This window comes from Arvicola amphibius, chromosome 7, assembly GCF_903992535.2.
Source record: "Arvicola amphibius chromosome 7, mArvAmp1.2, whole genome shotgun sequence".
NCBI classification, from domain to species: Eukaryota; Metazoa; Chordata; class Mammalia; order Rodentia; family Cricetidae; genus Arvicola; species Arvicola amphibius.
This window is the reverse complement of record NC_052053.1, coordinates 80,679,973-80,707,160: the sequence shown is the minus strand read 5'-3', so window position 1 is coordinate 80,707,160 and position 27,188 is coordinate 80,679,973. Positions and strand designations below refer to the sequence as shown.

The 27,188-nt window shown below is 46.8% G+C and overlaps 1 protein-coding gene across 4 annotated transcripts in view; it reads left to right on the top strand.

Annotated features, from left to right (window-relative positions):
- Positions 1 to 27,188, top strand: part of Tdp1 (tyrosyl-DNA phosphodiesterase 1) — a 77,279-nt gene that overhangs the window by 45,941 nt on the left and 4,150 nt on the right. For 3 of the 4 annotated variants that reach the window (XR_005286247.1, XM_038337360.1, XM_038337359.1), the window contains 2 exons: positions 8,905 to 9,007; positions 21,114 to 21,222. Coding sequence is in view for 3 of the 4 variants with exons in the window: in XM_038337360.1 (XP_038193288.1) it covers positions 8,905 to 9,007; positions 21,114 to 21,222 (212 nt within the window). In the remaining variant the exon portion in view is untranslated. Of the gene's footprint in view, positions 1 to 8,904; positions 9,008 to 21,113; positions 21,223 to 22,420; positions 23,040 to 27,188 lie in introns of those variants that run through there. The other variant, XM_038337361.1, reaches the window with a different exon arrangement.

Here is a 27,188-nt window from a genome sequence, read left to right as displayed (position 1 = left end):
GCTGTTCTCTCTGCCTGTTTCCCTCTGTCCAACCAAGGGTCAGGCTCCATCTCTTCTGCTCACTGTTCCTTGGAGCCCTGTAAGTTCAGAAAACTCCTTCCCAAGGCCACTGCTGTGACAGTGGACAGGAGGAGGGGAGCCCAAGCACGTCCTGTGCTTCTGGAAACGCTAGTTTTCCATTGGTTGAAATGTTTCCTTCGAGCAAAGGATTCTCCTAGAAAGAAAGAAACTTGAAAAGTGTGGTTAAAACCTTTCGTTTCTTAGGACCCGTCCTGATACCATTTCGTCTTCTGCAGAGGCGTGAAAGCATTCCCAGGCTTCCCTCTGGGTCCCGCTTTCTCGTTCCCAGTCTCTTCCTAGGCCATTTCATCCATGCACCACCTTAACCAGCGAGCAGGTGGTGCTGAATCCGCATAGCTTGTTATAGCTTCTCGTATTTGTAGCTTTCCCACCACCAGAGGTCCACCAAAACAAAGGGCCGCTTCAGCGGAAGACAAAATACTAGAAAATATTTGGTTAGCACGTTGGTCGTGAACCAGTGCCCATTAAAATTCCCTGATGTGATGCCATAATACCAGCCCTGACTAGAATTTGGAAAGCAGTTTTTGAAAGGAGGCCATGATATTCTGGAGAGGTGAGGTACGTTGTCTTTATTACACTTAATGTGCGCACATGTGCGGCCAAAGGACGACCTAGGGGAGTCACTTCTCTCCTTCTAACGTGTTGATCCCCAGGTCAAACTCAGCTTGTCAGGCTCCTTGGCAAGTGCCTTGACCCACTGAGCCATCTCTCCAGCCCCAATTGTGGGTTTTGGTTTTGGTTTTATTTTAATAATTCGATCTTTTGTTTTTAGCTTGGATGGTTAATCGGATTAAATCTAGGGTCCACACCTGCAAGGCAAGCGTTCTCTCACTGAGCTATAGCCTCAGCTCGGAGGAATTTTGACCGTAATTCTTTTCATTTAGAATCCTTGATGCTGATATGATGGCATCTGAAATGCTTAAAATTGCATCTGTGGGATCACTTAAAGACAAGGATGTGCTGTGGAATGCCAGAGCCGCCACTTGGGCTTCACTGTGTATATGGGAGACTTTGCTAGGGGAACATGGTTTGCCTGGGACTGCGGGTCAGGCAGATTGATGAGAATCTGCTTGGCAAAGTGTGAGAACATAGACTTGCAGAGGCCCAGGCTGAGTGCGGTGTTCCTGCAGCACTCTGCTCAGACCTGTCTGTCTGGAAACAGATCGGAGTGGTCTTCATTCTCCCTTTCCTGCTGGAATTCCCTTGTTCTCCATCAGATAGGCAATAGTACTTTCAAAGCGCGGCTGCCCCCGCAGCTCCTCGTTAGCAGCTAATCTCATAAGATTGTTCAACATGTGCAATGATCGCGTCCTCACCGTGCTATTATGTTTCTGGCGCCTTCTCACCTTCTGCAGTAACAACAGGGGGCTTACATGTGTGTCCTGCCTTAGAACTTGGTTGTGTTGCCACCTTGGGGACTCATGCTGCGGTTGGGACATCAGTGATGCAGTCTGGTAAATGATGTTTAGACCTAGCTATACCAAAACTGTCCGACTAGGAAGCCCAGGAAGATCTGCCTTCTGTAGCATCTGTAGTTAGTGAGTCATGGGCAAAGCAGTGATGTTTGTAAGAGCAAGCGTCTATGAGGCACTATTCATGTGCTAGGGACTTTACACACTTGTGTGTTAAGAGACAGATTTCACTGTGTTTGCTGTTAGGGAAGCTGATAACGGACAGGATAGATAGCACTAGTGTGGTCAGGACACACATGACCCGGGTTCTGAGTGTGCCAATCCTGTCTTCCTCTGTGTTGTGTGCATTCCTCCCAGCAGTCTCTCCCTGCACCTTTTCATTTCACATGTCCTCATGCTCTACCCGCAGTGTTTGTTTCCCGGCCACACGTCTTAGCCAGCTGCAGTCTTAGCCAGCCGCATCTCCTGAGCCGTGTTAACCAGCCACTGTTCTTGAATAAAGCAGATGTTTCTCTCCTGTCTGACATCTTCAGGACTCAGTGTTAGGAAAAGACTGGGGCCTGGAGTAGCAGCCAGCAGCATCTGAAAGACAAGGGGCTTATAGGGGAGGAGAGGGCTCTGGCTTCTAAGGAGTGGGTGGAGTGGAAGATATCCTGGACAGAGGAAGGATGCTTGCGGATCTGTGAGGGTGAGGACGTCATACAGTCAGAAACACTCGTGGAAGGTGGACAGGAAATAAGACTGAAGAGCGTAGACCCATCCTTTCTTGGGTGTCTTAGATGCCAGGCTGTGGTATTGTTTGAGGCTTTGGTTCAAAGGATGCTTTCTGAGAACCGTAGGAAATCAATATGGGATGAAAAGCCTGAGGCAGGTACAGCCATTTGGAGCTCTGTTCTAGGCAAAGGATTTGCACCAGGGGCCTTATTGAAACATATTATAGGCTACTTTAGAAAAGTATCAGTCCATGAAACTGATAAGTCCTTAGTGCCTAAACAAATGAGCCTGCACAGAAGGGAACTGGCCTTAAAGATGGAGGAACAGAGAGGCAACCAGCCTTTAAATACTGGGGGAGGCCAGGCATGCTGGTATAGGCCTTTAATCCCAATACTTAGAAGGTAGAGGCAGGAGGATCTCTGTGAGTTCTAGGCCAGCCAGTACTACATAGTAAAACCTTGTCTTTAAAAATGGGAAGGGAGGGAGACAGACAGACAGACCTCCTAAACACTGGGGGAAATGTCAGAATTCTACTATAGAATGGGGTGGGGTTTAAGACCCTACCACTACCTAGATTGTAGCCCAGCATGACCCGTTTTGAACTCCTCATCACCAGGAGCAGGATAGTAAAAATGTTATCTGAAGGCATGGACCTTATGCCATGTTCGAGCAGTAATAAACCAAAGCGCACTACATGCATTAGCCAGACCTTCTGTCGCTGTAACAGGCATCTGAGAAAAGCAGCTCACAGGCGGGATCGTGTATTGGTTCACCATATCAGAGGTGACAATCCACTCCATGGCTCCAGGGTCATGGTGGGGCAGAACATGTGGCTTCTTACCACAGCGGGGACCAGGCATAGAAAGAGACAGAGGACACAAGGACCTGCTCCTAATGGCTGACTTCTTCCAGCCAGACCTCACCTCCAGAAGTTTCCATTGCCTCCGAAATAACATCATCAGCCCAGGAAATAGCTTCATTGTAAAAGAAACTTCGAATTAAAATAGCCAAAAGAAGAAAGGCGTAATTTTAAAACACAATTTCAGAGAATTAAGCATAGATAAGATTAGAAATGCCGAACACCACTTCTAATCAGAACAATCATAGTTAAAGATGTATTGTGTCTATTAGAATGCAGAATTGTCCTAGATAGCTACCCTGTGTTCTCAGTGGCCCAGGAAAAGAGTGCATAGTTTGAGTGGTAATCTATGTAGGGAAAGATGCTTTAGAGGCATCTGACAATCTCAGAATTCTAGTTTCTTAGGTGTACCAAAATACAACATGAATCCTTTACAGCATGAGATTTCCTTTTCTTTTACAGTAGGACTATTTTTCTTCTTTTGTGACATGTTATTGCAGTCCATAGAAAGAAACAGAGTCCAAGGGCAGTACAGAGACGCCTAGAGCCAATGCAGAGGAAAGGCACCACAGACCCCCTGTGTGTGTTTGCAGAAGGCATGCTCCTGGGGGCATTCGGGAACAGGGGACGGCAGCAGTGGCTGTGGTCTGTCTCTCTCTCCTCATTGCAGCTGCTCAGTATGATCTTCAACATTCACTGTTAACACTGTGACATTTGTCTGTACCGGTATCAGTCCCCTATGTCTGGCACTCCAGAGGTGCAGTGGCCCCAGCACTTCTCCCTGCACAGCTGCTGCCTAGGCTGCCGAGTGGTTAGGAAGCAAAGAAACGTTTCATCTGCCAACATGTATCCCTGTCAGAGCAGTCGTCCTGGAGAACACCTTCAACAAAACTCAGCAATGGACCAGGTCAGCAACTCCAATGATCCTGCAGCCAGCGCTGGCCGTGACAGCTACCTCCATCACCAGTTTTAGATTCTGGAAGATCCATGGAGCAAGGTGTGACCGTGAGGCCATCTTCATGGTCTCCCTTCTCTTGAGTAGCTGTTAGCAACAGAATACCATGAGCTTTCAAATAAGCGCTCTTGATAGGAGGCACCCAGTGGAAACTAGAAATTTTTCTCTTTGGGGTGACAGGGCAGCCCCCAGGTAGACATGCAGAGGGTGGCTTGGAGAATCTGATCTGGGAAAGCATTTTGTTCTGAAAGACCACCCCGCCCCCACGCATGCCCCCTCTAGAGACAAGAACCTAAAGCAAAGGAGAATAGGAAGTGCTTAGGGAGTCACTGTTAGTAGGGAGGTAGGGATAAACAATCTGCTCTGGCAATGGGGTTCTTTTCTCAACATTTGCCTTCCTTTGCTCTTTAGGCTCCCAACATTGTGTATTCCATATGTATCTTACATACAGTCTCCCGAGAATCCATTAGAATTCTTATGGTAGATGGTATAAATTTATTCTGAAAGAGTTGATGCAAATTTTTCATATTGTGGACGGAGATCAAGCCTATAGTGAGTAGCTGCACCTGAGAAGCTGTGATAGAATAATTGTCACTAGCCATGCTATTTGTAGATGCTGCCCTTGGTCACCTTAACAATGTTGACTTGGGGTGTTGTTCAGCTCAGGCCGCTGTGTAAGTACCATGTGTGGCTTCTAAACAACAGAATGTATTTCCCCAATTCCAGTTCTGGAGACTGGAATGTCAAGTAATGGTTAAGGATGAGATCAGGTCTTCTCCGAGGTTTCAGATAGCTAACTTCTCTGCATACTTGGTGGAAAGAGGCCAGGGCAGTTCCTGGGGTCTCTTAGAGAGCCACTGTTGTCTCGTGAGGGCTATACATGTATCAGTTCCTGAGACTCTCAAATTGGGAGCTAGGATTTCAATGGAGTAATGTAAACATGGCCATTAACACTTGGTAAATAGAGTCACCCTCACTTGTCAGAACGCTGTTTTTCAGAATTCTTGACCCTGTATGCTTCTGATTAGGATAAACCCAGGAGAGATTCTTTGGAGTGTTTAGAAGGTGAAGGAGAGACAACTGTCATTTTCATAACACATGGTCTGTTACCGTGTCGCTGTGTACTGCCTCACTGTGTTGGCATGAAGCAGCATCGAACATGGTTCCCTGCTTATGTCCTCCAAAGCTCCTGTGATCCTGGGCCTAACTACATGTGTTTATTTAGTTCTAGGATATATGGTCTGCCTTCTTAAGACACTCACCCAGACTGGAGGCCACAGTTTCTATGTTCATGGCTACTCATGCTCATGGTTCTAGCTTATTGCTCTCGCTTTGTCTACCTTTCACCTGCTCTGTGCAGACTCCCAGCTCCAGTGTCAGGGCAAAGATAAACAGTCTCACAAAGCTATGTTTGCCAGCTGCCACAATTGCAAACACCAGATTCCCAGGGGAAAAATGCACATACATCTATGTTAGACACAATCTTCCAACTCTATAGCCCTAATTGAGCTTTAACTGACACACCTCTGTCCCTCAAAAATTGCTATATATATATATATATATATATATATATATATATATATATATATATAATTTCATTCGTAGTTTGGGCAGTTTCTGGTGGACAGTTAAATACATCCTGAATCCCACCCTTGGCAACAGCCACACCACCCTGAATGTCCCCCAATCTCATCTAAATCCTACCCTATAGAATTCCATCCCTCAAAGAATGAAGTAACCCTTCCCTTTTTAATACTCAAGCAGCACTTCAAGTATAGCAAAAGCAAGGAATTGCAGCTTGCACAGACAGGAGAAGGCTGCTCGGTCCAGAGGGAGGCAGGAGAAAGCAGGACTGATGAAGGCAGTGGGCACTGGGTCTGAATGGAAAAGAACAGCTGGAACACCTTCGGGGTCCCAGGAACACAAGAACTTTGCGTGAACCTCAGGGTATCACTTTGCCCTGTAGAAGACACTGGTGGCTTCTACACCACCCACACCTAGAGCAGACATCATGAGAGTTTGGAAATACATTCCCAGTCTTCCTGGCTGCCCTGGTTGCCAGTGATTCAAAGCATTACTCATAATGTAAGAAATTATTAAAGATGACATTTCAAGAAATGTTGATTTGTCACCCAGACAACCTACGTGTGTCTTTCAAGTCTCCCGGTGTTCAGGGTAGAATTCTGAAGGCTGCAGATACTTGGAATTCTGTTAGAAGGCAAGTACAAAAGCAGGGTAGGAGGGAGCCATCTGCAAGAGCGTCCCCATGGTCTCTGTTTATCCTTGCTATGGCTAAGCCCTCAGCTCACAGACTGAGGGAACGCAGTTAATGCAGGAAGAATGAGAAGCCTTTCCCAGGGCACATTTGGCTTGGGTATCATGTTGCTGACAGTCAAGGGCGTTACCCAGAAAGTGGAGACCTTTGAGAAGACAGCTTCCACCTCAGCCTGCTGGTTGATTTTACCATTAGACATTTGCCTTAGCACAGGGAAGATGCCAGTTATCACACTGACAGGTGAGAAACCTAAATCCTAGCTGTCTTTCAAAGAAACTCTTCTCCTAAAATGGTACCTCTCTTCCTACCTCCATCATGTTTCTCAGTGACCTTGTACATCACAGAAAGGCTCCCTCTCCCCAGTGTGGTCCAACTGCTTGTGAGAAGGCAGGTAGGTCTGCAAATGTTCTTTGCAGCGGGGTCTTATGTAGCCCAGGCTGGCCTTGGACTCCTGATTTTCCCACCTCCGCCTCGGATTCTGTGACTGCACACATGCACCATCACACCCAGCTCCTAATAGTCGTCTTTAAAGAGAAATAGAATTTGGGTAAACCTAGTAGATTTTTTTAAGGCTATGCAGTAGGTTTACTCTTATTAACAGCAATTTTCCTAAAGTTGCACACATCTATGGGAATACTGTAATTCAAAATAAAAATAATTCCCTTCTCTGTCTTCATGTTTCTTCAGTTTATGTCATTCAGCCCTTTTTAAAGCTTGTGCAAAGCTCTCAGGGTCCACAGCTGGGCAGGGCCGTTGGTTGACAGCATTTCACTTGGAGCTTGCATAGCACCTTCCGACACCGTAAGCGCTGGTCCTCGAGGAGGAGGCTTCCATACCAGAACCAGACTGAATCCTCCGAGTCCTCCGACTTAACTGTGTAGTCTTCAGCAACAGAGTTTTAATTTCTGGGAGGTAACCAAGGGCAGTAGCAATGGCTTATATTTTGGGTGAATTATCATGGACCCTTCTGACCAACACCATAAATGGAAATAACACCATAAATGGAAATATCCCCTTCCTGGCACTTGAGTTTTTGTTAGATAATAGTCTATGGCCTCAGGGAGCATCCTTTTGTGTGAGATTATATATCTTATAAAAGAAATAGTTTCTAGGTTTTTCAAATACATTTAGTGTCATTTCTTCTTCCTTCTATATTACCCTCTCTCCTCCATCCCTTCTCCCCAGCTAGTCCCCCTCTTCATAGCACCTGTGTCCTGCTAGCCTCAGATTACACCCACATACACACATTCTCACATTACATCACTCAATTTGAATTGTCAAGATTTAGAACTATTTGGAAGGCAAGTCTCTGGGCATGTCTGTGAAGATGTTTCCAGAAGGTTTCACTGAACATGGAAGACTCACCTTGATTGTGGTCCACACTCTCCCATGGTTCAGCATTCATCCCTCTCTGCCTCTGAACTCTTGACACAGTATCCAGCTGCTGTCTGGTCCTGCAGCCACAGCTATACCCATTGTCACTGCCAAGCCATAGCAGACTGAACCCTCAAACTGTGAGCCACAAGAAAGCCTGCCTGCCTTCCCTAGCTAAATAAATGTATAAGGAGCTATTTCCAGCTCTAGTCACTGAGTGTAGTACACTAGGACTCACTTTGATACCAGTTGTGTGGCCTTCCTCTGCTCTCCCTAAGCCCCGCCGCCTATCTCACACACACACACACACACACACACACACACACACACACACACACACACTGCTGTGCTCCTCTCCACTTCTGTGAAGTCAGCTTTTTGGCATCCGTGTATAAATGAGAATCAAAGTGATCTTGGCACCTTCTTTGTGTCTATTCAAGTCTCCTTCCTCCTGCTGTGCTGGAATTTTTTGAAAAGCTGTACCCACAGCCCTTTGCCTATATTAAACACGATTCTAAATGAGCCATCTTCTGACTACAAACACCAGGCTGGTGGCCCCAGAGCTGCTTTCTTCAAAGCGAAAGTAGCAATTAGCTTTCATTGTCCCTCCCCCATAAAGACAGAAAGTAGCTACTTGTATATGATATTATTAACATTTCAAAGGTTTTTGGTTTTTACGATTCATTATTCTTAGTTATGTTTCTGTGTCTGTGTATGGGTTTGTGCACATGGGTGCAGTGATCTTGGAGGCCAGCAGAGGGCACTGGATCCTGAGGTTACAGGCACTTGAGACCTACATGGGTGCTGGAAACTGAACTCTTTCCTCCTGCAGATCCTCACTGACTCATGCACCTAGCCACGAAGTCATGTCTTCAGCCCCACAGATTTTTCTTAAGTGCTGCTTTTATGAACAACATAACTGGAAGATACAGCAATACCAGGATTATAAAAAGAAAGGGAGTTTGGACATGAAAAAAATACTTCTAAGGAAGATAATCATTTTAATAATTGCTCTTGGGGTGTTCAAATGAGGGTGAATTAGCAATTAGATAAATCCTGAGAATTGCATCACAGTGGGGCTTAAATTTCCCTTTCAGTATCACAGTTTTGCTCAAAACTGAATCAACATGATTGCGGCTATAAATTTTTTGACCGATGCTCTCGCAGCTGTGTACAGCTGACCCACACAGAGATGCCACTCTGAGACAGCCCTTCTCTGTCCTTGTCTCCACAGCGCAAATCTGTCCAAGGCCGCCTGGGGAGCACTGGAGAAGAATGGCACCCAGCTGATGATCCGCTCCTATGAGCTTGGAGTCCTTTTCCTTCCAGCAGCATTTGTGAGTCACATGTCACCTCCTACTTGGTGGCGCATGTTATGAATGGGTCTTCTGTGTGTTCTCTCCCTCTGGTCACACTGTGAGCCCAGCATTGTCTGGTAGCAGGGTCAGGGTTCTAATCCAAAACCCATGCTTTTAACGTAGGTTACCTATGTGGCTAGAGGTTGAAAGGTGAGGTTAATAACTACTGTAAGCGTGATGGAAAGGTGTCAGAGCCCATAGGGCTCAACATAGAAACTGTCTTTCCCCATCTCGACCTGTACGGAGGCGCAAGAAAATAACGAGCCGGGCGGTGGTGGCTCACGCCTTTAATCCCAGCACTCGGGAGGCAGAGGCAGGCGGATCTCTGTGAGTTCGAGACCAGCCTGGTCTACAAGAGCTAGTTCCAGGACAGGCTCCAAAGCCACAGAGAAACCCTGTCTCGAAAAACCAAAAAAAAAAAAAAAAGAAAGAAAGAAAGAAAATAATGAGACACAGTACACACAATCTTCACAGAAGGGCATCTCAGGCTTCCTCCATTCTGAAGAACTGCCCGCGTTTATTCTCCAAAACACCTTTTAACCCCCAGGTAAACCAAGGTGGACTCGGGGCTAGGGAAACACCTGCAATTTAATTCACCAGCTTTGGAAAACTCCTCTCCCCAGGCGATCTACCTTTTAACAAAGGAGAAGGAGCAGCACATCCTGGCCTTTGTTAGGTGGCTGTCTTGCTTGTTTGGCAGGATTACAGCTGCCTAGTGGCCAGTGAGCCTGCCTGTAATTTATCTTATATGAAGTATGGGCCCACAGAAAGGACAAGTTACCAAAGGAGTAGCCCAGCCAAGCACGGACTTGGGGGGGGGGGCGTGAAGGTATGGTGGGGGGGGAAGAATGATGAGGGTTTAGAGTACGGGGAAAGTTGGAAGACACATCACACCTGGAAAGGAATTGGCAATAGCAAAGCTGTTGACTAAAGAGTTCTGGGTTTAGCTGAGGACACATGGCAGGGAGCACCCAGAAATGCTCCATGTTGGAAGCAGTCTCTCAAGATGTCCAGTACATCAGCTCCTCAGCAACTTTGAAATGGGTAACAGCTTCTATAGCCAAACACCAGATGAAGTCTCTGCTGTGCCTGTGAGGACCAGGTGGCCTAAGCCGTATGTTTCACTACACAGTAGATTCATACTTTCAGAGACTCATTTCCTGAGGCCCCAGGACCTACATACACACACACACACACACACACACACACACACACACACACAGGACACACTCTTGATGATGGCATATGGTCAGGGTTGCCTGCACAGGGAAGTGGCTAATTCCACTCTCCACTTGCTTTCTTACTGCTTGCTGTAGTTTTAGGATAAGTGCCTTGTGAACTGCTCTGGCGAGACTAGGTTTAACTAAGGGGGCACCATGAGTTTGGCCATAGACTTCAGTCAGCACATGAGCTGTAATGGATGCACAGTCTCACAGTGTGCTACAAGAGCACAGCGTGCTCTTTCTTAGCAGCAGGACCCTCTCTTTCTCTCACACCCCCACACCCCCCCCCCCCCGCCACCACCGCAGAGAGCAGCTCTTGCCCCCTCTCTCCTCCGCTTACCAGTCTTTACTAGTCTTTCTCCACCCCAGGGCCTTCAAGGGTGTAACTACCTGGCCACCCTAAGCTGCTATCATAAAGTTTTGGCTACTGTTTCCTTCTGAGTAAGCATCCCCTGGAACAGCTGGATTCCAGCATCAGAGCCTCAGAAAGGACAAAGAGATGATGTCCCTGAGGTCCCACAGCTATCGTAGGGTCTAGCCCTGAGGTTGCTGTCTTCTGCCTGTGACCTTTTACTTCTGTCACATGTCTGGGCAATGGCAAGTTCGTGGTGCTCAACTTCAGTGCTCAGATATTTGCTGTGGTGATGGGGACTGGCTTCCATCTAGGTAAGAACTGCCCTGGTGCTGACTCAGATAGTGGAATACATTCCATGTCTTTCTTGTTTGCTTTTTGTTGTTGGCATTTGTGAAATCTGCTCCAAGCTGATCCCTGACCGTGGGAATATTCACAAGACAGAAATGTCCCCGTGTCCTCCAGGCAGATACTCTTTTTCTGTATAAGGTCATAAATATAGGAATAATCATTAAAAATTCCCAAGTTGACTTTATTAAGAACAAGGCAAGGCGCATTTAGCACATTTGAGGTAAAAAATAGATGGTGTGTTTAAAGTAGGAAGACTGTCTTGCAAACATAAAAGATGGATGCCATTCCTTTCGTGGAGCTAGACCTGGGCATGATGATGGTAGGCTTGAGACTGATCTTAGCTTTCCAAACCATGAGCAGATTATCTGAAGCATTACAGCACTGGCCGAGGAAAGATCAACAGGTCTGCAGCTGTCTACACATGCGCTGTCTGTGTTGTCCACGGTGTTGGTATGTGTCTGGAAAGCTGAAGAGTGGGAGATAAGTAGGAGGAAGAGAGTAACAGGGAAAGAGAAAGGAAACGCGGTTCCCTGACCTTGGAGCCTATGCTGACCCTGTGACTGGCAGTGCTGTTCCTGTGGCCCTTCCACGGGTGGATGTCTCTAATTCAGTGTCTTTGCTCTTCTTACGTGTATCAAACAAAGGTATTTTGGGTGGGGGGGGATACTAAGAAGGTCGCAGATCTCCAGCAGTTTGTTGGCTTATCTCTAGAGCCTGGGACATCACTTGGCAGTGGCTTCCTCTGTAAAACGGATGAGGACCAGCCAGCCACAGCCCTGTCCCAGCCTCATCTCACCCAGTTAGTTTCATGTGCCCTTCAGTGAGTCATTAAAGGCTGGGCACATGTGAAAGGTCAGCATTGCGAGAAACACACAGAAACGTTTTGACCTTCATTCCCAGGGACCTCAAGGTCAGTCAGGCGCCCTATACGTGGTCAGTAAGATACATGTCCCAGGTGTGAGCTGAGGGCCAAACCATGAGGGTAGCATGCAGCCTGAATAAGCAGAAACTTGGGTTATAGTGTTCTTTATAGTGTTGCATTTTTTAGAAATAAGGTTAATCCTACAAAAGGAAGGAATCAAAAAAGATGCCGAAGAAAACTGTGGAATAAAAGGAATGACTTAAAATTCAGACTTGTCGGAAGGGAGGAGCCCTTCTCTCTGGCTGCTGCCACCAGTGGACTCCCACTCAGTGAAGACCACTCTGCGTGACTTTCTGCTTCTTGGGCTTCTGTCTGTTTTTCTCATCTGGGCTCTCCTGGTGAGTCCTCCAGTCGTGGGCCTGTCTCCAGAGAAGGGTACTGTGAATTTAAGCCAGAAATGGATTTCCAGAGCGCCTCACCCGACAGTGAGCTGCCACGGGCCTTGTCAGTCTCTGGGATGTGGTGTTTGGCTTCTTAATAGAGGAAGAGCCTGTATCCGGGTTCCTGTGTGGCCCACTGTAAAGGAAAGATTCTGAAAAGGCAGCAGAAGTGCTGTCTGTGGTGCTGAGGGAAGCCAGCAAGCACGCAGACTCAGGAGATTCGCCCATCTTTGAAAGAGAGGTATGCCACGGAAGTGCTCAGCTCCCTCCTCGAAGCCCATTGCTGCTCGGAACTGAACATTCCATGCCCCAGGAGTGACCTCAACAACGCCAGCTCAGGTCCACAAGCACCTGAGGCCTCCCCTATGGTGGGCCCTGGGGAAAGAGTGAGAGTGGCTGTGGCCCTCGTTCTCAGGAACCTCAAGGGTGCACTAAGATACACAGACACCAGCTCCACAGCATGGGAGCATAAGCATGCTCCAGAACGTTTCCAGATATGAGTCCTGGCGGGCGGGAGCGTGGGCTCTTCTGGGGACCTGGGAAAGCTTCTGTGAGGAGTTTCCTCCATGTGGTCCTTGAGAAGCAAGTGCTCAGCCCAGTTTCAGGCAGAAGCTTACAGAGAAATATATTATAGTCAAGGAAAACTACTGTTTTCTGTGTGCTGGGGCTGCGAAGTTTGCCTGGGGCATAGTCTAGGAGACAGGAATCCTGATCTAGGATTGCGTCCCGCCTGGACATTGGAAAGACAATCTGTGTCACAAGCTGATTGTCTAAGCCTTTGAATCTTAGAAAGCGTAATTTTTAAATTATGGATTATCATTTATATTATTCAGCAGGTACTTGAGGATATGTGGCATTTGCAAATGTCATCAAAATCAGCTTAATCATTTAAAGGACACTAGCCAGACGGTCTGATTGCTAATGACTTACTGTTACGGGTTGCCCCACTTGCCTGCTTTGAAGCATGAGAAATGCCCATGGCAACCCTTTCTCTCCATAGCTTTTAATCACTGGTTCCTGTCGTTCCTAACTACTCAGTGCTGCTTATCATGTCACCTCTGGTCATCCCTGCGGCCAATGTGGCCAGAGCATGCTAGCAGTTTACATCAGTCTGCTTCCTTCCCTGAGGCTTCCTTCAGGCTGCCCTCCGGGAGCCCATCTGCAAGCTTAGCCCCATCCTGCCACCAGATGGTCTCCATCAACCACCAGCCTGCTGGCGCTGCCTCCTTAGCAGATGCCCAAACCACACTTCCCTCTCCTTCTGGCACCTCTATTCATTTAGTTATTTGGTTATTTTATGTGTATGAGTGTCTGCCTGAATATCTATCTGTGTACCATGTGTTTGCCTGGTGCCCATGGAGGCCAGAAGAGGGTGCCAGTTCCCCTGGAATTAGAATTGCAGACAGTTGTAAGCCTTCGTGCGGTTGCTAGAAATCAAACTGGGGTTCTCTGGAAGAGCAGCAAGTGCCCTTAACTTCTGAGCCGTCTCTCCACTTGTTTCTACCATGCAGAACCCATGAATCTTACTAGGCTCTCCCCTCTAGCCAAGCCTAATCCATATCAGAAGGCAGCTTCATGTCTCCAATACTAGCTGTTGCAGCTGCCCCCTGTAGACGCTCTTTTCTCTGCATCCCACTGCTTCCTGGAGCCTGGGCTCCCTGCATATCCCACTCTTGGGATGGTTGATGACATCTCTCCCTTACGAGACTGAGAGCTGCTCCTCTGTGGGCATGTGGAGACTCTGGGAAGTGGTCATTATTTGATGCCGATACCTTTAGGCTTCTGGAGTTTGTGCTCTTCTCTGAGCAGCTAGAACAGAAGCATGCACCACAGCGTCTGTGGAGACTAAGCTTAGTGCAGGGGCACTGTGCACAGTGTATACTTCAGTCACCACAAACTTGGTAAGCAGTTTGAACTGTGGATGAGCTCACTTGAAGCATCTCATTGAAGTTTGCATACACACACACACACACACACACATACACTTCCCTAAGTATATGTGTGTGCAACTTCAACAATAACAATTATCACTATAAAGGACAATACAGTATCAATCCCTGTGTATTCATTTAATAAGTGTCCTAAGGATGTTTGTGTTGATACTAACTTTAGAATGTTCACCAACAAGACCACAGCTTGTTGTGAAATGGGGTCAGAAGTTACATCTTAGTGTCCCCGATTTGGTGCTAGTGAGACACACCTGAATGCAGTTCATCCTGTGGTTGCCAGAGATTTATCTCATCCAGAGTCCTATAGTCAGCCTGCTGACTGGACACCAGCCAGATATGCCCTCCCCAACAGTGTTCTTTGTGCTTCTGGGCAAAGCTCTGTATCCATGCCCCCAGGTTTCTGAGTCATCAGCACCCAGAGGTGCTACTTTTGTCCTTCCCCAGTGAGCCATTGCAGTCCCTGTAGCCTGCTTGCTGACTTGAGACCAGCATTACAAACAGGAGTGTGTGGCGTCCAACAGGCAGAGGTTGTTGCTAGAGGTTCTCCACTTTCCCACAGCTGTGACAAGACCTGTCATCCAGTAATCAGTAACTGACCATATGACTTAGCACTCCTAGGACCCCAAAACTATAGTGGGTGGAAGGCCAGCATGCCTTATGTACAATTAAAAATACCATCGGCAGCTTTAAATTTATTTATTTTTATTTCATGTGCATTGGTATTTTGCCTGCATGTACATCTGTGTGAGGGTGCCAGATGCCTTGGAACTAGAGTTACGGTTGTGAGCTGCCATGTGGTGTTGACAGAGGTTTCTGTCCTACCCAGTCCTGTAGTCATTCAGTCCCAAAGAAATCACACAGGGGTCTACATTAATTATAAACTGATTGGTCTATTAGCTCAGGCTTCTTATTAACTCTTACAATTTATATTGGCCCATAATTCTTGTCTGTGTTAGCCATGTGGCTTGGTACATTTTTCAGCGAGGCAGTCACATCTTGCATCCTCTGTGTCTGGGTGACAACTGCAGACTGAAACTTTCCTCTTCCCAGAATTCTTGTTGTCCCGCCTCCACTTCCTGCCTGGTTACTGGCCAATCAGCATTTATTTAAAATACAAGTGACAGGGTACAGACCATTGTCCCACAGCAATGTGGGTGCTAGGAATTGAACCCAAGTCCTCTGGAAGAGCAGTCAGTGCTCCTAACTACTGAACCATCTCTCCAGCCCCACTGGTAACTTTAGAAATGATCTAAAACAGGTGTTCTCAACTTGAGGGTCATAATCCCTTCGGGGGATGTCAAATTACCCTTTCACAGAGGTCACATATCAGGTATTTACATTACAATTCATAACAGTAGCAAAATTACAGCTATGAAGTAGCAATGAAATGATTTTTATGGTTGGGGGTCACCCCAACATGAGGAATTATATTAAAGGATCACAACATTAAAAGGTTGAGAACCACTGTTCTAGATGAGGATAACATGTTTTGCCCTTGACTGAACAGAAAACCATCCCAGCCTCTTCTGAGCCCCAGGTTCATTTGCTTCTGAGGCAATAGGTTCCCACTTTTCTGTAGTAAGGATTGAAAAAAAAAAAGAATCAAATCAGAAAGTCTTAACTTTGATCGTCAAGTCTGCTTTCTCCCTTCTCTGATTTGGTTAAATTGTTGTTGTTGTTGTTGTTGTTATTGTTGTTACTGTTCTCAAACATGGCACAAGCACAAGCAAATGATCCCTTCTCAGACGATCTCACTGTTAGTCTGGTAGGTGCTGCCAAGACTGTGGTTGGGCTGGAAGATAAATTTACAAGCACTGTGCTTGCGCCCTCCCCTTTGTCTCTCCACACACTGGCCCTGCCCACGTGGCTCTGCCCAGCCATGGCTTGGGCCCCCACAGTTTCCCAGGAGGCCACGGCTGGGCACGAGCTCCACGTCGCATTTCTCAGATCCTCTTAAATCCTACCACACCAGTCACTCCCGCTGAAAGAATGTGGAAGGAGACAGACTGGGACAGTGCACTGTAGAAATGCCCGATAACCAAGAAAAGAACTCTCCAGGGCTTTCAGCCAGATCACCGTCTTGATGCCAACCCTATGGTGTTGCATGGATCCTCTTCTCCCTGAGCTACTTTCACAGACAGCCCGTTAGCTACCAGAGCCCCTACTCTCCAGAGCCCGGTTGGTGTGCCCACTCCGTGAGCTTTCCCCAAGCCCTAGCTGCAAGCATCTGGGGGATGGGGTAGGAAAGGCCACTATCTCTCTGTGATTTCCTTCCTTAACCAATTAGCCTACCTGATAAAGCAGGCTTGCTCCTGGCAAACTCAGCTGCTATCCCTGGAAAACCCAGTACCTTGACATTCAAGGTACTGTGCATTCAAGGCCAACCTTGTCTGTATAAAAACTTCTGTCAGGCAGGACTACACGGTGAGACCCTGTCTAGGAAAAAATAAAAAACAAAACAGTGTATCATGTAGTTTTACACACAAGGTTGCTGCCCAAGCACGTGCCGCTAACACAGTAAGCCCCATCTGCGACTGTGAGCTGAGCGGACTTCTTTCTGACTGAGTCAAGCCGCTGAGCCTAAATGATCCCAGCAATAACTAGTGCTTTCACTCTCCCGGCTGAGGGGGTGGGGGAGCCAGCAATTTGTCATTTGTGATTCATGTCCACCCTCTCACCTGGTGTTTCACAGATGCATTGTCTTAGCTGTCTTAAGTATCTATGCCTGGGAGGGTGCCTTCCTCTGTTTTGTAAAATGCCAAGCAATACCACTGTGATATATAAATAATGATAATTAGAAGACAGCCTCAAATAATTTGACATGCAGATTGAAGGGAAAAGTGGTACTTTTTTCTTAATACCCTAGAATTTGAATCAGAAATGGCATTCAAGAAAAAAAGCATATTGGTTCTTGTCAGACATGGATGGTTCAGACGTTCTTATGTCTGAGGTCAGGCATTGGAAGAGGGAAGCCAGGCTTGGAACGCGTAGGGCATCAATGCTGGGTCGAGGCCATAAAGACTCTCCCATGGCTTTGTGGCTGACAAAGATGATGGTGAGTCTAGGAGATAAGGCTCTCACACTTGCAAGAGTTTCTGTTTTTCTGGTTCTCGGTGGCAAATATAAGATCGAGTCTTTGCATAGTAGAAAGAGCATAGGACCACAAATCCCAAAGACGGGCTGTGGACAGCTATGCAAGCTGGTCACTGTCACAGAGCACACTGACTGTCACAGTTAGACTCGCTCGTTCCTGTGCCCTGCATCATTCTCATGGAGTTCTGATACCGTGTCTCCAGTCACCAAGTCTACCTCCTGTTTCTGTCGGGAGAACCCATGATCGCCTGGCTGAGCAATCTCCAGTCCATTACCTAAGCCATTTCAGCTGCTCCACCAATGAGGCATCTCCTTCAAAGCCTCAGCAGCTCCTTACTGTCTGCAAGTCAGACTCCAGCTGGCCCCCTGAGGGACTCTTGGGTATGAGCGATGGGCAGTCAACTCAAACAAGAATAAGCAACAAGGTTGGGTATAGATGGTGAGCACTTTGCTTCAAGGCAGGACTTGAAGTCAAGAGCTCAAGCCGTATCTTCAGTGTTCCGACATCTCCAGCCGATGAACACAAGGGCTCCCAGCAACAAGACATCCATCTCCTCCCCCAACACCTCCAGGCTGACTCATGCCTGAGTCACTAATAACATAACATACCTGGCTTAACAAAAGCACAGATGCCCACATCTCCCCTCATATAGAGAAGTGTTCCTACACACACACATACACACACACACGTGTGTGTGCATGCACACTCAGCACCTGAAATGTGTCGTCTCTGAGTTCCTCCAACCCACACTTGAATGTATTGCTCTCTCCCCTGATATTCTTCCTTGTCATGGCTGTTTATCAAAACCCAGCTAAAACAGTATTTTCTACAAAGCCTCTCGTTAGCCTGCCGCAGAAGTGAGTCATTCTTCCTTTTGTAGCATCTCTGCCAGGTCTGTGTCACACACTGCCTTTCACTATCAGCATCTCTGCCACTGCTATAACCTCGTACCTGCCTGCAGGCTCTTATGGTTTGTGTTCCTGCGGTGCTGACGATCGAACCCAGGGCATTGTACATGTGAGGAAAGTTCTCTACCACTGAGCTGCGTCTCCAGCTCTCTTCTGTGGTTCTTAATGTGCACGAGACACTTTCCCATGTGTTACCACAGCTGCTGTTCTGCAGAAGCCAATAAAGCAGGCAGGGCAAGCACTCTAATCTCGTGCCTGCAGCTCAGTGTTTCTTGAATGCCCACTGTGCCACAGGACTTGTCCTGGGGACTGAAGGTTGAAATGCTGCACAGGTTGGTTGGTTGTCAGCCTGGCACAAGCTAGAGTCATCTGGGAAGAGGGAACCTCAACTGAGAAAATACCTCCACCAGTTTGGCCTAAAGGCAAGTCTGTGGGGCGTTTTCTTAACTAATGATTGTCGAGGTAGGGCCCAGCCCCCTGTGGGTGCTGCAGACTCTAGGCAGGTGGTCGTGGGGTGTATAAGAAAACAGGCTAAGAAGCCACGGAAACAAGCCAGTGAGCAGCATCCACTCATGGCCTCTACTTCAGTTCCTGCCTCCAAGTCCCTGCCCTGAATTCCTGCCCTGACTCACCTCATGATAAACTGTGCGCTATTAGATGAAATAAACCCTTCCTTCCCCAAGTTACCTGGTCCTGGTCTTTATAGAAAATAGAAACCAAACTAAGACAGACATTCATATGAAGAATGGCCACCTCCTTTGACCAATGAAAAAATTGAGACTTAATAATGTCGTCATATTGATTATCTTTCTTAGGGCCCAGAACATGGCAGACCTTAGCCACTCTGGACCTCGAACTGCTGTTCCCCCACCTGCAATGTTCTTTCCACGCATACCTGCAGACCTCACTCATCTCTCAGTTAGATCACAGTATCGCCCTTTGGAGGGAGGCATCCGCTCGTCCTTACATCGAAAGCAGCCCCTTTTCTTGCGATAGTACTCCAAGACTGTTCTACTCAGCACTTACCACAATCATTTGTTAGACCTCTCGACAAATCTATGTGTTTAGCACCTCCAGTCCACATTGCATTCCGTAAGGACAGGAATGATGATTTGTTGATCTACGTATAGCCAGAGCTTGGTACCGGTCTGTCAACCTCAGGTCCACAGAGGGATGGCAATAGGGACTCCAAGTCAGGCTCATGTCAGACAGAAAGGACCTAGGCAGTATCATAAACAAAAGTTCCCAAGTTCCCCCCAAGGAAAAAGGAGTGTAGGCTTGTGTAGGATCTTGGGATCTTGGACTTCGCCATAGAGAAAGGGAATTTCCAAGGAGAGGGTAAAAGGCCGACCGTAGAGCAGAGCTTATTGTATGGTCACATATGTATGTTCACATGTGTTCTGGAACATGTGCCCATGTCCTGATGGATACAGTTCTGGAGGAAGCTAGGCCAGTGGCTTCATGGCTGTGCTGCTCTTTGTTGTGTGCACACGCTCATTCTTTGTGTTTCCCCTGGATGGGGTTGTGGTCAGTACTTTCCCTGTAGTCTTCTGTTGTGCACATAAGCCCACTGAAGGGGTGAGGAAGCAGAAATGCTACAAGGTTACAAGTATTAAGTGTAGTTACCATGCACTCTTGGGAGCTCTTCCCTAGCTTCAGCTTGAGAGATAGTATTTTGAATGAATGATTGCTTATATCAGTTATTCACATGGCTTAGTGAATACCAGAACAAAGGCTAGAACACAAGAGTGTCTGAAGCCACTGTGTGACTGCCATGCCCTCCCACATAGTGTCTGTGACCCCCCCCCCACACACACACTAGGTGTCGAGAGCCTGCCATTGTTCTTTTGCCAGTCCTAGGACATTAGCACATTTGCTATGCATTTAGAATATGGATGGGTTTGGGTTGTTGGACCATAGGAATAAAGGACAGTGGAACAGTCTAAAAAGCATGGCACCAGGATGGTCCAAGGATCCCCTGAGAGGCGGCTCTAATGTGTTAGGCCCAGGCTTGTGAGAAGGAAAGGCAGTGTGCGCAGTGGCCTGGAAGGAGACACTCCCCTTCTTGAGTGGAGATTGACTTCCCTGTCTAGCGTTCTCAGAAGGAGCCTTCCATTTCGGTAGGACGTGAAGAGTTTTCACTTTTATATTCCTGTGCTTCTACTTCTTACTTCAGAGCAGGCAGTCTATTACTATAGCAGTATTGGGATGTGGGAAGTCCTTCTACATATGTGTTGCTTTTATTGGTTGATGAATAAAACTGTTTCGGCCAATAGCTTAGAGTAAAGCCAGGCAGAAATCAGAACAGAGATTGAGAGAGTAGGTGGAGTCAAAGAGATGCTACGAAGGAGAAAGATGCCAGACCATTACCAGTAGGCCACAGCCTCGTGGTGATACATAGATTAATGGAAACGGGTTAATTTAAGATATAAGAGCTAGATAAGAAGACACTTGAGCCATTGGCCAATCAGTGTTGTAACAAATATAATTTCTGTGTGATTATTCGGGTCTGGGCGGCAAGGAAATGAACAAGCAGTCTCCGCTTACACTATTGAAAGTATTCTGGGATGTTTTCATCCAGGGAGTCCTGCAAATCCCCTGCCAACTATATGAGGTACTTGGTAGAAACCGGCTCACACCCGTTACTGTTTCTCTTGTTTCCTGTGTGACTTGTTAAACTCACAAGTTTTTAACTTCATTCTTACATGCAGCCTCTCTTGGTTTTAGAGAGAAAATAATTTAGGGGGAAGGGTTATAGAGCATTCTTCTTTGCCTAGCCAGTGTTGAAAATAACTCTGAAATCACTTAATATTCTTTGGGGTATCATAAAGAGAAATTACTTCTTAGGATCTTCTATCTGATATAGAAAAAAGATTCAGTCATATCCTCTCTGTGTGTGCCTGCAGGGCCTGGACACCTTCAATGTGAAGCAGAAATTCTTCTCCAGCAACTGTGAGCCAATGACCTCCTTTCCTGTGCCCTATGACCTGCCCCCAGAGCTCTATGGGAGTAAAGGTGAGATATGGATGAAGGGACACAGGCCAGTGTGCCACACTGGCAGTAAGTAACCCAGGAGGTGCCCTTGGTCTCCCGTGTGAGCCTGGCTCCCGGGAACTTCTGGAAGTTCAGATTTGATTCTTACTTCCTTCTCTGGGGCCACTCGAGCCATGTGGTTCTCAAGCTGCTCACTCTGAGAACCCATTTGTATTCAGTTATCAAGGATCCTGAAGAGCTTTATCTGAGCTTCGTGTGTGTGTGTGTGTGTGTGTGTGTGTGCGCGCACTTGCATGTATGTTCACTATAATGGAAACAAAACTGGAAAATGCGTGGTGGTGGTGGCGCACGCCTTTAATCCCAGTATTCGGGAAGCAGAGGCAGGTGGATCTCTGTGAGTTCAAGGCCAGCCTGCTCTACAGCACAAAGCTGGAAAATGTTTAAATAGGTGTTGATTTGTTAGTTTTAAAATAATAAACCATTGTAGTATGATTCGTGGCCAGTTCCAAAACCAAAGGACAAACTTACGGCGGGGAGTGAGATCATCTCATGTTTTCAAAAGCATCTTTAGTGTGCAGCTTGACAGCTACTGCTGAACCCTCACTTGGTCTGTTGGGGTGTCGCTGCATATGTAGCTCTACACACTAACATAAAAGTGAGGATAGCATGATGGTGTTGTGTCACTATGACGTAAATATGATTCACAGACACACCCCAGAGAGGTCACTGGCCACACGTTGAAACCTGCTGCACTGGACTCCACTTTCCTAGAGGTTATGACCAAGTATCCTTCCCGGTAGAAAAGCCACAGGACTGTCTACAGCAGCAGTTCTCAACCTGTGGGCCATGACTCCCTCAAGGACCCATAACAGCTACCCTGCGTATCAGATATGTACATTACAATTCACAATAGTGACAGAATCACAGTTACAAAGTAGCAATGAAATGATTTTATGGTTGGGGTCACCACAACATGAGGAACTAAAAGGGTCACAGCATTAGGAAGGATGAGAACCACTGGTCTACGGGGTCAGACACCTTCCTCCAGGCCAGGCGTCATCCCAGGTGCTGAGCGTCCATCATAGGCTGCTGAGCAGCTGTTGTCACCCCAGGTATGTCAGTTTTTGAGGTGGGTCCAGGGTCGTGGAGATGTACAGTTTCTAACTTCAAATGGCCAGTGCTTACTATCCAGTCCTAGCTCACATTCTCTGGGAAACAGATGTCTCCGGAGCAGACAGGAATGTGCAAATGTGCGAAGTCTGAGAAGGGACTACTTTCTGATGGGAAGGTTTTAGTGACGTCGCTCCATCAATAGTCCACAGTCTTCAGTTCCTCGATGGAGTCCAGGCAGCCTGTCTTCCCACAGCACTGCCCGCTGGATCTGGCAAATTCTCAGCCCTCTGTCTCCCTTTGGGACTTTCTTGGCACCGAAACTCCCCATCTAGTGGACCCATTTCTCAGGATTGTGTCGACATATGGGGACAAAGACCTGTGTCCTGCTGCCAGCATGCCGTCCCGCAGCCTGCAGGTGGCATTGCCTCTCTCTAGCTGTTTACAGTTATGAGGACAACTCTTCTGTTGAGCGTGCAGAATTTGTCATCCACATTCATCCTAACAGCAAGGTTACATAGATTTTGACCAGGAGTTCACAGAATGTGACCACCTTAGCCTCCACCCAAATAAAACCTAAAAAAGTAAGGCCATGATTCAAAATAATTTATTAATGTGACAACTGTCCAGCTTACTAGGTGGCCTTGGGCAGTTGACTTTTAGACCTGTGTGTCTAAAGGCAAAATGGGGAATGCCAGTGTCTCTTATGGGGCTGTTGAAAAGACTGAGATGAAGTCTTAGCACGGTCCCTAGTTCAGCCAACAGTCAATAGACGTTGGCTGGGTTTATTGTAACTGTCCTTATTACAAGGTTAGTCTAGTCCCGTGCACACTGGACAGTGAACTAGTGTAACCCCTACCCCTGTCCTTCCTGAACAGCGGCTTTCATGCTACATTTCTGTCTTTCCTTTCTTTCTCTTTTCTTCATCTCCACTCTCTTTTCTCTTAAGTCATTGAGTTCTAGAGAAGAATGGCCTAGGACGGTGGCTTTGGGTCTTGCCTGCTAGAGTCTGACTCTGAGCCTTGCCTTCCCCAGCTGTGGCTGGATTCCAGCCCCATCCAGTAGTCCTTGTCTCCAGAGGAGCAGGAAAACAAGAATGGGAGAGATCATGAGCCAGAAAATGTCCTGCAATCTCTTCCCCTCTATTAGAAACAACTCCTAACAACTCAAAAGTTTGCCCGTAGTAGGCATTATCCTAGACTGCGCAAAGTTAGATCTCCATCATGACCAGTGAGTAGAATGCTTTATACAGTAATTTGTTGAATTTTTGTTTCTTAGGCTTTTTCTTTGAAAGATACTTATAAAAGAAATTGGAACATTATGTTTTATCAGTATTATTTTATCTCCTGCATTCCTTCAGCAGCGTGTAGAATAATGCCGGTAATTCAGATATTACCTTTCAAATCCAGCCACTGTTCTATAAAGCTGTGACCTGTACAGAGGTGTTTTACTGAGGCAAGGGAAAATGGGTTGTTAAGACCATTTCAAAAGCACTTCATGTTTAAAAGTGATTTTTGAACCATGGTAACACACACAATGTCTGATGCCATTTTTTTTTTTAAATCAGAGGTTCACACAAAGAGCTTAGTGCAGGAGTATCCCACTGTGAAAGCTTGGCCAGATATTATCTTGGAACAAAGAAAATGATCATAGAAAATGACAAAAGTTAACACTCGAGTTCCGGGGTGCCTTGCTTTGGGTGGTCATTGGCAGTTCTCTACAGTTACATAATATCGAGCCTACTGTGTGCAGGCACCACTACTTGAACTCTGGCTGAAACAGGCAGATGAGTCCTCACCCTCATCACGTTTAGCTTACTCTTTTGAAAAGTGTGTTTAGAAAAATGCATTTTAATAATAGAAATGGTGTTTGTAAAAGCATTCCCTCCTTCCCATGCCAGGGTTAGAAGCCAGGGCTAGCATGTGTGGGGCAGGTTCTCTGCTCCTGAACCATACACCCAGCTCTGTAGGTTTTTTAATATTTATTCAATTGTATATTTTTGTTGAACTTCTCCTATTCCTTCCCCTTCAACCCCCCCCCAACTCCCATTAGTTCCTTTTGTGTCCCCAGACTGCTTTTCTCCCTGGTATAAATGGTGTGATATGTATATATAAAAATCTAGGAGCCAAATGAAAGAAAGCGTATCTGTCTTTCTGTAACTGGCTTGATTCTCATGACATAATTCCCTTTTCCTGCAGCCAGCATAACCTCATTCTTGTTAGTGGCCGAAATGTTTCTATTATATACATGTGACATTCTCTGCACCCATTCCTCTGTGGGTAGATACCAGGTTGGTTCTGTAACTGAGCCTCTCTGAATAGTTGCTGCAGTGTCCTGGTGTACAAGAGTCTCTGCCGCGTGTGGTGGAGTCCTTCGGGGAAATCAGCCAGGAGCGGTGTAGCTGGGTCTACCAAGAGATATGGTAGATCTCTTGGTAGGTTTGTGAGACACTTTTTTACAGTCCATATAGTATCTGGGCTAGTTTACATTCCCACCAGCAGTGTAGCATAGCAAGTGCTGGCAAGGATGTGTGTAAAAGGGAACCCATAGTCTCCTTGGGAACAAATCACCAGCCCCTTAAAACATGGTAGAGCCGTCTATCCCATTGCTGACCTTGAGTTTGAAGAGAATGCAAAATGGTCACCGTATCATCTCTGCTGTGATATTCTTTGTATCATATATGAAAGAGCAAAGTGTGAGAAAGTTGGAGAAAAGCCTGTCTTGCTTTGACCTAGTAAGTGCTGAAAGCCAGAGATGTGCCTCAGTTCGATGTTACGGTGTGTGTATGAGCCCCTGGGGCTGGATCCTCAGCTCGATGTTAGGATGTGTGTATGAGCCCCTGGAGCTGGATCCTCAGTTTGATGTTAGGGTGTGTGTATGAACCCCTGGAGCTGGGTCCTCAGCTCAATGTTAGGGTGTGTGTATGAGCCCCTGGGGCTGGATCCTCAGTTCGATGTTAGGATGTGTGTATGAGCCCCTGGGGCTGGGTCCTCAGCTCGATGTTAGGGTGTGTGTATGAGCCCCTGGGGCTGGGTCCTCAGTTCGATGTTAGGGTGTGTGTATGAGCCCCTGGGGCTGGGTCCTCAGCTCGATGTTAGGGTGTGTGTATGAGCCCCTGGGGCTGGGTCCTCAGTTTGATGTTAGGGTGTGTGTATGAGCCCGTGGGGCTGGATCCTAGGTTTGATGTTAGGGTGTGTGTATGAGCCCCTAGGGCTGGGTCCTCAGTTCGATGTTAGGGTGTGTTTATGAGCTCCTGGGGCTGGGTCCTCAGCACTGGGAGGAACAAAGAAGAGAAAGAAGAAAGAGAAGCATAGTGGTAAGGGGAGGGTCGTGTTGCATTAAAGAGTAGGTAGGTAAGCATACAAAGCTTCTAAGACACTCATTGTAATAGTCGCTTTTTTGAGAAATTCGTATATAAGAACACTGTATTTAAACCATTTCCACCCCTCAATCTTCCTGCACCCCCCACAACCCCTCTAAGTTCATGACCTCTTCTGTAATTATTAGTTACACATACTCACTCACTACTGAGCCTAGTTAGTGTTGTCTGGATGTACATGATGTTTAAGGATAACCATTTAGGATTAAGAAATCTGTTAGGAGGGCTCATCCCTAGAGAAACCAATTCCCCCTCCCTTCTCACTCCCTTGGTCCCCCATCAGCCATTGCCTATATTGTTTTGGAGATCTCTTGGACCCCTCCCCCACCCCTGACAGCAGCTCAGTGGATGGCGTCCCTTGCCTGGCACTGGGGTTGTTAGATAGCCTGTGGTCTTGGAGGGAATGTTATCACCCTGTGTCAGATAACTCCATTTAAACTCTGTGTGTGTGTGTGTGTGTGTGTGTGTGTGTGTGTTTGTGTGTGTGTGTGTCTGTGTCTATGTATGTGTGTGTGTGTGTGTTGTATATAAACTGTATTATATACACATGTATGTAATTTTAAGTAAGCTTATAAAATAATATATCTCCTTACGGCTTTGTCAATCACCCTTAATTTTCCCTCCTTCCTCGCTCTCCCCTTGTATTGCCCTCCATTTTCCTTTCCCTCCGTCACATCTGTGTCCTCCTGTCCCTCTCCATTTAAAAGGTAACAAGGTTATCCGTATGTAGTATTCCTCTTTCAAGTTTTTGACATCCTTGTGGATTCACAGAAAAGAACAAGAAAAGTACAGTACAAGACTTCCCTTGTGCCTCCCCCCGGGGATCAGAAAGTCAGTATTTTCTTCCGCTTGCATCCTTTCTCAAAGTTTGAAATCTGAAGACATATATCTTTTCCCTAAACATTTCAGTGTGTAGTTCCTGAAGATAAAAGCATTTTCTTCCACAAGCACAGTGTCATTATCAGGGTCAGCATTGCAGATGGAGTCTAGGCTTTTCCTAGGCAGAATACACTCACACTTCTTAGAGCGAAATGGAAAGCCCAGGTTACATGCTGTGTTCGTTTATCCTGCTTTTAGTCTCCATTAGCAGGGGACAGATCCTCAGTGGTGGGTGTTTCGTGACATTTACACTTTGCAGAAGCATAGGCTTCCTCGTTCCTCACCTCCAGACCTGCCTTCCTATTCATCTTCCTGGTCCCTCCTCTAACCACAGGCAGTTAGTTCTGTATCCCCTCCAGGAAGACCCGCTATGTCCCTTTGCTGTTTCCATTATAGTCCAGGGAAAAAAAGTCGGTACCCATTTCCTTCAGCCTTGGATCCTAAGCTCCGACTGGCTTGAGGTTAGCTTTGGAATTTAATCCAAGTACACATTGCTGGTCCCCAGCACAGACCCTCCAAGGTGAACTTTCTGGGCTGGGGCCTGCAAGGATCTTATTCTAACAGGCTGTCAAGGGAGGCTCTTACCAACCAGGCTAGGGAACCAACCATAGACACGGTG